This window comes from Anomaloglossus baeobatrachus, chromosome 8 (genome assembly GCF_048569485.1).
Source record: "Anomaloglossus baeobatrachus isolate aAnoBae1 chromosome 8, aAnoBae1.hap1, whole genome shotgun sequence".
NCBI lineage: Eukaryota > Metazoa > Chordata > Amphibia > Anura > Aromobatidae > Anomaloglossus > Anomaloglossus baeobatrachus.
The window spans coordinates 117,543,950-117,553,949 of NC_134360.1; the positions used below are offsets into that span (position 1 = coordinate 117,543,950).

Below are 10,000 nucleotides of genomic sequence, written 5' to 3' on the forward strand. Positions count from 1 at the left end.
TGCATCTGTTATAGTTTTGGAGAAAAATGTGTTCATTTCATGTATGCGCGAAATGCCTTAAAAATGGCTTTAAAATGGATTTGGAGCATGGAGACGATTATCTCGGGATTGCAAGATAACTAAACAAAACTTTTAGTGGATTTCTACTTATTTTATTAAATATCTTCACCACCAAACAGGACAAGCTTGCATCTGTTATAGTTTTGGAGAAAAATGTGTTCATTTCATGTATGCGCGAAATGCCTTAAAAATGGCTTTAAAATGGATTTGGAGCATGGAGACGATTATCTCGGGATTGCAAGATAACCAAACAAAACTTTTAGTGGATTTCTACTTATTTTATTAAATATCATCTCCACCAAACAGGACAAGCTTGCATCTGTTATAGTTTTGGAGAAAAATGTGTTCATTTCATGTATGCGCGAAATGCCTTAAAAATGGCTTTAAAATGGATTTGGAGCATGGAGACGATTATCTCGGGATTGCAAGATAACCAAACAAAACTTTTAGTGGATTTCTACTTATTTTATTAAATATCATCTCCACCAAACAGGACAAGCTTGCATCTGTTATAGTTTTGGAGAAAAATGTGTTCATTTCATGTATGCGCGAAATGCCTTAAAAATGGCTTTAAAATGGATTTGGAGCATGGAGACGATTATCTCGGGATTGCAAGATAACCAAACAAAACTTTTAGTGGATTTCTACTTATTTTATTAAATATCATCTCCACCAAACAGGACAAGCTTGCATCTGTTATAGTTTTGGAGAAAAATGTGTTCATTTCATGTATGCGCGAAATGCCTTAAAAATGGCTTTAAAATGGATTTGGAGCATGGAGACGATTATCTCGGGATTGCAAGATAACCAAACAAAACTTTTAGTGGATTTCTACTTATTTTATTAAATATCATCTCCACCAAACAGGACAAGCTTGCATCTGTTATAGTTTTGGAGAAAAATGTGTTCATTTCATGTATGCGCGAAATGCCTTAAAAATGGCTTTAAAATGGATTTGGAGCATGGAGACGATTATCTCGGGATTGCAATATAACCAAACAAAACTTTTAGTGGATTTCTACTTATTTTATTAAATATCATCTCCACCAAACAGGACAAGCTTGCATCTGTTATAGTTTTGGAGAAAAATGTGTTCATTTCATGTATGCGCGAAATGCCTTAAAAATGGCTTTAAAATGGATTTGGAGCATGGAGACGATTATCTCGGGATTGCAAGATAACCAAACAAAACTTTTAGTGGATTTCTACTTATTTTATTAAATATCATCTCCACCAAACAGGACAAGCTTGCATCTGTTATAGTTTTGGAGAAAAATGTGTTCATTTCATGTATGCGCGAAATGCCTTAAAAATGGCTTTAAAATGGATTTGGAGCATGGAGACGATTATCTCGGGATTGCAAGATAACCAAACAAAACTTTTAGTGGATTTCTACTTATTTTATTAAATATCATCTCCACCAAACAGGACAAGCTTGCATCTGTTATAGTTTTGGAGAAAAATGTGTTCAATTTCATGTATGCGCGAAATGCCTTAAAAATGGCTTTAAAATGGATTTGGAGCATGGAGACGAATATCTCGGGATTGCAAGATAACCAAACAAAACTTTTAGTGGATTTCTACTTATTTTATTAAATATCATCTCCACCAAAACAGGACAAGCTTGCATCTGTTATAGTTTTGGAGAAAAAATGTGTTCATTTCATGTATGCGCGAAATGCCTTAAAAATGGCTTTAAAATGGATTTGGAGCATGGAGACGATTATCTCGGGATTGCAAGATAACCAAACAAAACTTTTAGTGGATTTCTACTTATTTTATTAAATAATCATCTCCACCAAACAGGACAAGCTTGCATCTGTTATAGTTTTGGAGAAAAATGTGTTCATTTCATGTATGCGGCGAAATGCCTTAAAAATGGCTTTAAAATGGATTTGGAGCATGGAGACGATTATCTCGGGATTGCAAGATAACCAAACAAACTTTTAGTGGATTTCTACTTATTTTATTAAATATCATCTCCACCAAACAGGGACAAGCTTGCATCTGTTATAGTTTTGGAGAAAAATGTGTTCATTTCATGTATGCGCGAAATGCCTTAAAAATGGCTTTAAAATGGATTTGGAGCATGGAGACGATTATCTCGGGATTGCAATATAACCAAACAAAACTTTTAGTGGATTTCTACTTATTTTATTAAATATCATCTCCACCAAACAGGACAAGCTTGCATCTGTTATAGTTAGCGCCGCTCAGTGCCAGAAATGGAAATACAAGCCAATGGAGAAAATACCTAGAATTGTAAGTAGAACTTCTACAGAAAATAAGAAAAATGGGTGAACCACCCCTTTAATTTTGGGGTCTGGAAGAGGAGTCAGGGCCAAGATGCAGCTTCATAGAATGCAGCCCAGGAGCTGCAGAAGGTGATTCTTTTAGTTTAATAAGGAAAAATCTGGTGACTGGTTCCATTAACAGAAACATTTTGCTCTGGGGGTATAGGAATTTAGAAATGAATCTTTTAGGAGGGAAGTTAGGGGTTTCAATTTATTTAGGCAATCATAATGGGGTAACTTCTTGGAGGGCTTGGGAATAGTCACCAAACTGGAGAAATCTCATTACAGTTTTAAATTGGGCTTAGGACATTACAGTTGCAAATACAGGGGTGCTGTGGACAGATTTAGTTTATGTGCACATGCCACAGAAAATTTGTTAAAATGTTAAAACATTTTGTGCCAGGAAAACAACCACACACACACACACACACACACACACACGACCCAGATCGTGTCCTCTAGAGTCTTAGCTGAAAGCTCAGATATTTTCCAATTCTGAGGGGCACTATACACTTGTTACCGCTATTTTCAGCGGTAAGGCAAAACTACTCTTAATGGCTGCCATTTTAAAACATCTTTAAACCCTTATGACTGAATGACCAGTGTCACATTATGCATCCATAATTTTGGAATACCAACTAATACCAGTGAATTGGAGATTTTTTAACATGTGAAACAAAGTAGAACAATTTTCAAAAGTTTAAGTCCTTAACCCCTTCACCCTGAGCTATTTTACATCTTTCCATTTTTTGTTTGTTTTTTTGCTCATCTTCTTCCAAGAGATGTAACTTTTAATTTTTCACTCAATCTTGCCACATAAGCGCTTGTTTTTTTTGTGGAACGAGTTGTACTTTTAAATGAAAAACATGAGTTTTACTATATAGTGCATTGGAAAACAGCAAAACAATTTATAGTGCAGAAACACTGCAAAAAAAGTGCAATCGCAAAATAGTTTTTGGGATATTTTATTCACCATGCTTACCATATGATAAAATTGATGTGTTGGTGTAATGCCTCAGGTTGGTATGAGTTTGTAGACACCAAACTCATATAGGTTTACTTTTATCTAAGGGAATAAAAAAAATTACAAGTTTGGAAGGAAAAAAATTCCAAAACTCCTAGCGTTCTCATTTTTCAGGATCTATGGCTCAGTGATGACTTATTTTTTGCGTCTCGAGCTGACGTTTTTAACAGTACCAAATTTACGCAGATGCTACATTTTGATTGCCAGTTATTGCATTCTGCGCAAAAAATTGCAGCGATGAAAACCCCCCCCCCGTAATTTTGGAGTGTGGAATTTTATTTGCTGTTATGCCGTTTACCGATCAGGTTAATTGATTTTATATTTTTATAGATCGGGAGTTTCTGAACACTGCGATACCAAATGTGTGTATATTTTAACCCTTTAATTTTCAATGGGCCGAATGGGGGGGTGATTTGAACTTTTAGGGGTTTTTTTTTATTTAAAACGTTTTCACTCAGTTATTTTTACTAGGTATCCTAGGGGACTATAACCATCAGCAGTCTGATCACTCTTCTATTTCTCCAGATTACAGCTACACAACTGAGATATGGAGAAAAGCTGTTAAAGGCCATGTGCGCACGCTGCGGATTTTACAGCGGACTTGCTGCAGATTTGCTGCAGAAAATGTGTAACATTTCTGTAGTTATTCCCCAGCAAAACCTATGGGTTTAAAAAAAATGTTGTGCGCAGACTGCGTTTTTTTTATACCTGCGGATTTACAGACGGAATTTCCGCTGCAGAATTAATGTGCATGTCACTTCATTTCTGCAGGTCCCTGTGGTTTTGCCATTATTGGTAAAAATTCGCAGGCACCAACCTGTGGAAAAAACAAAGAAATTCCACACCAAAACCGAATGCGGATTTCGTTGCGGTTTTGGTGCGTTTTTTTACCGCAGGTGTGGGATTCTTTCAGAAGGTCCGATTTTTCTTTAAGAAAAAGTCAGTTTGTAGTGAGCACATGACCTTACTCTCACACACTGCCCTCTGCCGGCAGTGAGAGAAAGTGATTCATGATGGCTACAGGAGTCATCACATGATCCTGTGCTACCATGGCAACCACCGGAAGTCCCATGACTTCCAATGGGGGTAGATAAGTTATCTTTATGGCTGCGCGCTGTGACATCTGTCAGAATTTGACAGCGAGATGTAAGGGGTTAATAGGCTCGAGTGGAACGCAATTCCATTCGCACATGGCAGGCACACGTCGGCTGTTGAAATCAGCTGAGATGTGCATGGATCTAAGCAGACTGCCCACGGGGATTAACCTCACACGATCCATGATGTACACAGTACATCATGTGTCGTGAAGAGGTTAAAAGAAAAGGGACTGTCAGCAGGTTTCTGCCATGTAATCTGAAGACAGCATGCTGTAAGAGTTGAAAAATCGGTTTTACTGACTGATAATTAGATTTTCCAGAGCCATGAAGAGAAGGTCCACCCAACCCAAAGTACAAGAAACCTATAGCTTTTAAAAAAAGATGGAGCCTCTATACGCTTCAGTGGTTTACAGAGTTACAGAGCATTAGAGGACTTCTGTTTAGTTAGTATAACACAATAGTACACATTTAAGAAATTACAACATTACTTCCAATCTATGCATAGCCGACATACGTCACACCCACAGGTATTGTAACAGGCATCTCCTAACAAATGTGGTGTGAAATTCCCTCTCCTTTTCATTCCTGGGGTTATCACACAAAAAAAAAAAAAAAAAAAAAAGAGATTACCATCTCTTAGGACCAGTTAACTCTAGAAACTACCTTTGGTAAAAAGGCAGGATCTGGTCTACAGATTATCCTATTTAAAAGTATCTCAGTAAAGGGCTGGTTTATTGAGATAACCTTTAACTCCCCTAGGCTATGTGCACACACTGCGTTTTTTTGACGCTGCGTTTTTGGCCGCTAAAAACGCACCCGCAGCAAAAAAAGCGGCAAAAACCGCATGCGTTTTTACCGCGATTTGGTGCTTTTTTGGCTGCGTTTTTGATCTGTGCGTTTTGCTGCGTTTTTCCAATGCATTGCATGAGGGGGAAAACGCAGAAAAACGCAGGAAAGAATTGACATGTCCATTTTTTTTTTAAAGCTCAAAAACGCAGCTAAAAAAAAAAAAAAAAAAAAAAAAAAAAAAAAAAAAATAAGTTGTGTGCGGACAGCAAAAATGAAAACTCAGACTTTGCTGGGGAAGCAAAGTCATGCAGTTTTGAGGCCAAAAACGCACCCGAAAAACGCCGCGAAAAAAGCACTGTGTGAACTTACCCTACCTATCCTAGCCGATGTAAGAACTACCAAAAGTGCGGCCTTAAGTATTAAGAGTCCTAACTGTGCACTCTGCCATGGTTTCAAAGGAGGACCTGGTTAAAGCCCTCAAAACTAGATTTAGATCCCATGGAGGTAAAACGGGGCTGAGGTATTGATACAGATCGACCCAGAGCCTTTATGAACCTTACCCCCCAAGGGTGATCTGCAACCTTACAGTCAAAGAGCACCCCCAATGCAGAGATGTGGACCTTGAGTGTTCTCAACCCTATTTCTCACCCATTCTGTAGAAACTCCAGGATAGCCGGCCAAGGTATTTGCTGTCTTTCTAATGGATTGATTCCTGAGAAGTCTAAAAACCTCCTCCAGATCCTACCATAAATGTTAGTAGTGATTTTCTTCCTACTCCCCATTAACATGGTTCTTAGGCTATCTGAAAAGCCCCTAGGTCTTAAAAGCTGCCACTCAAAACGCCACGCTGTCAAATGAAGGCTCTTCACGTTTGGGTGCTAGACGGGACCCTGAGATAGTAAGACTGGGACATCCGCAAACACCCATGGGTCCGCTCTATTGACATCAGGCGAAGCCCAGTGAACCATGACCTTCTGGCCAGAAGGGGACTAAGAGAACCGCTTCTGCTCGGTCCATCCGAATCTTCCTTAGGACAACCGGAATTATCAAGATGGGTGGAAAGGCGTACACTAGACCAGTCCTGGAGTAGGGCATCTATCCCATGAGGGAAGTCCCTGGGGTTTAGAGAGAAAAATCTCTTGGTTTTTCTGTTTGTCCGATCGGAAAACCTATCTACACATGGCCTGCTCCACTTGAGAGCGAACCGGTCGAATATTTCTGGATCTAGAGGCCAATCATCCTGTCCTTTTAGAAAATTTGCAGACAATGACAGTTTGATTCGGCCAGGACAAATATCTCCTCTGCTACTGCCATGAGCCTCCTGGACTCTTGTTTGTTTATGTAGGCTACCAGTATCATGTTGTCTGACAGAACATTTACACGGTGTCCCGCAAGGATCCATGTTTATGGCTGACCGCTCTCTTAGGTTGGAAGAGGCTTTCTCCAATTCTCCTGACCATTCGCCTTGAAGGACTTTCCAGTGTGAGCCCCCCGCCCCCCAGAGGCTTGCATCTGTTATTATAACTGGGTTCTTTATCTCCCATGGCATGCCTCTGCAGAGGTTGTCTTTTTCCAGCCACCAACGTAGTGACTCCCTGGTGGACTGGGTGATGGAAATCTTTCTGTTCAGCCTACGCTAACCTCAATTTTCCATTGGAGCTTTCGAAAATGGCTTTTAGCCCAGATAACCACAGTGATACAGGATGTTAAGGATCCAAGGGTTGACATTGCTCTCTTGAGAGTGGTAACTGGGTCGATCAGGTTCTGTACTAATTCCCTTAGTCTTCCTATTTTTTTTCTTCCGGAAGGAATGACCTCCGACGTCTGGAATCCAGGAGAATGCCTAGGAAAATCTGTATCTTTTTGGTGTTGAGTCTTAATTTTTCTGTATTTATAAGCCAGCTGAGCTCTGACAAAATATCCGAGACCAGCCCTGCCTCCCTGCAGCTTGACTGCTCTCTCTAGCACTAAGAAGTCAAACAGGTAGGGTATGAAAAAGGATATTCTCCCTGATGTGAGCCGACATTTCTGCCACCAGCTTTTTAAACACTCTGGGGGCCATTGAGAGACTGAAAGGTAGGTCTTGAAGCTGCATATGGGTAAGCTGATCCTGAAGATACACTGCTACCCTGAGAAACCTCTGATGCCGCTGAAAAATAGGCACATGATCATAGGCATCCTTGAGTTCTATTAGTTGCCATGAAAATCTGGATATAGAAGCTTCCTTCTCCTTGTGGAAAAGGGGTGAGCATGCTTTTCTGCAACAAGGATCTCACTTTGTCTTCTAATGCCTGCTGGTCCGCCCTCAAGCTCTGGGTATTCGTGATCATGAATCTATCTGGTAGGGGGGGGGGGGACGACCGTAAACTCTAGCTTCAATCCCTTGGCTACAGTGCCCATAATCCAACGGCTCGCCAAAATCTTCTCCCAGACAGGAAGGCACCACAACAGCCTCCCACATATCTTGGTCCTGACATCATTGTATTCGGAAGGCCCTGGGAGAGAGAATAAACACACCCCTCTATTCTGGAGTCCTTTCTTCTGGGTTCCGCCTTCCAGGTCTGACATCCCTTTTTCAGGTCTTTGGGCTGTCTATATCTCCTGCCAGGATTGCACAATCTCTCAAAGTCTGGGAGGTTAGTCTTTGGGAATACCTTCTTGGAATCGGATGCCTTCTCCAGTATTTCATCCAGGCCCGTTCTGAAGGGGAGTTCTTCACACAGAACTCCACAGAGCCTTGACTTGGAGTGGAAGTCTCCCTTCCAGTTCTTTAACCATAAGGCTCTCCTGGCAGAGTTTGCAAGGGAACAAGTCCGTGCAGTGAGCCTCACAGCATTCGCCAATGCATCAGACAGAAAATCTGCCGCATTTCTAATAATCGGGAGACTACACAGCAGCTGTTCTCTTGGGCACTTATTATTATTATTATTATTAATAAAAATAATAAAGTTTTATTTCTATAGCGCCAACATATTCCGCAGTGCTTTACAATTCAGAGGGGACATGTACAGACAATTTGAGACAATACAAAAAAAACAAAAGTAAGATACCAGGAGGAGTGAGGGCCCTGCTCGTAAGCTTACAGTCTATGAGGAAATAAGGGAGGCACAAAAGGTGAATGGGGGGAGAAAAGCTTCTTACATATGGTCCAGTCATCGATTTAATAGGGTATTCAAAACCAGCTGCATGAACCAGTCATTGGCCAGAATTTATACAGGTACAGGGGACAAGAATTGGAAGTAATTTTTTTTTTTGTTATGAAGGGCAGAAAGGGACTAGATTAGATGAGGGCAGTGAGGTGATAGTCTAGTCTAAAGAAATGTGTTTTTTAGGGCCCGCTTAAAAGGTGTGGATGTTTATCTGTGTTTCCAGCTGACCCAGCCACACTCGTAGCTATCTAACAGTGCACGTGGCTGCAATGTTCCGTTTGAAAGCCACTGCCCCCAATTCCCAGGCCCTCTTCAGGAAACTATATGGAGAGAAGGTATGCACACCAGTGACTATGCAAGGGGAATACATGTAATAGCAGAAACTGCTGTGTGAATACTGACATGAAAAATTCAATAGCTATATGTAAGAATGAAATGTGAAAAATGGAACCTGCATTACTGCCATGAACATATGAATAAAGAGAAATGTAGCTACTGAATTGATCAATGCAATAGAGCTTCAACACTATGCCAAAGTATTTCTCTACGTTTGGGTCCCTAGCTTGTGTGTGTCCTCTCATGCAGTTAAAAATCTTACCGTCTATGGGAAGCCGAGACCCAGGCTATATATACGTATCATGTGGATTGGCAATAGGTGTGAGTGGGGTGGGTTCACAAACGAAAAACTACTAGCAGTTTCTGCTATTACATGTATTCCCCTTGCATAGTCACTGGTGTGCATACCTTCTCTCCATATAGTGATGTTTATTTAGGTTTTTTGCACCCAGTTCAGACTTAGAATGGAGTTCCAAACGTTATTCCTTATTTATCTCTTCAGGAAACTGTCCACTTTGTCTAAGGGATGTTTCGGAATCCTGCATCGTCGAATGTGAGCGCCGTAGTCCTGGATACCATGGAGACTGCAGCATCTATTTTCGGAGTTTTGTCCCATACTTCCACGTCTTCTGAATCGAATGGATATTTTCTTTTCATCTCTTTCGGAATGAAGACCTTTTTATCCGGTCTCTTCCATTCCCGCTTAGCCGTGATGTTTTCGTGGACTGTGAAGCATTTATGTTTACGTGCCTCCAGCCCCCCAAACATTATGTCCTGAATGGATCTGGGCTCTCTGACGTCCTCAATTCTCATGATAACCCTCACCCCCTTTATTAGCCTTCCCGTATCGTCTATCAGGAAGCACGGCTGCCCTCCTTCAATAGCTCAGGATGAGGAATGATTTGAATAAAATGTATCAATATCCCCTTCTTCTCCATCATCTTCTAGGCTGGAGTCTCCAGCAGCCATCTGTCTTCCTGAAGACGTGCCTCAAAGAGGTCTTCCCTCATCCATAAGTTAGGCATTTTAAAACGCAATATGAGGGATGGAGACACCTGCGACAAAGTCTTGTCTATGCAGGACTGACAACTTATAGGTAGCGGCCAGTTTAGATCTACATAACACACATTTTCTATGTTTTGTCTTGAACAGTGCTTTCCTAGGCTTGTCCTAGACAAAACAGAACAGACATGCACACAGTCACAACTGCATGAGGGAATCCCCTGGACTCAAGCTCCAAGGAGCCAGAAT

The 10,000-nt window shown here is 40.8% G+C and overlaps 1 protein-coding gene across 4 annotated transcripts in view; it reads right to left on the reverse strand.

Moving 5' to 3' along the window:
• The window catches only part of UCHL5 (ubiquitin C-terminal hydrolase L5), a 578,874-nt gene that overhangs the window by 480,241 nt on the left and 88,633 nt on the right, over window positions 1-10,000 (reverse strand). The window contains exon 4 of one of the 4 annotated variants that reach the window (XM_075321964.1): window positions 3,337-3,420. The exons of the other annotated variants lie outside the window; for them this stretch is intronic. Within the exon in view, the coding sequence (XP_075178079.1) occupies window positions 3,337-3,404 (68 nt within the window). The 5' untranslated portion in view covers window positions 3,405-3,420. The remainder of the gene's footprint in view (window positions 1-3,336; window positions 3,421-10,000) is intronic. 4 annotated transcript variants of the gene reach the window in all.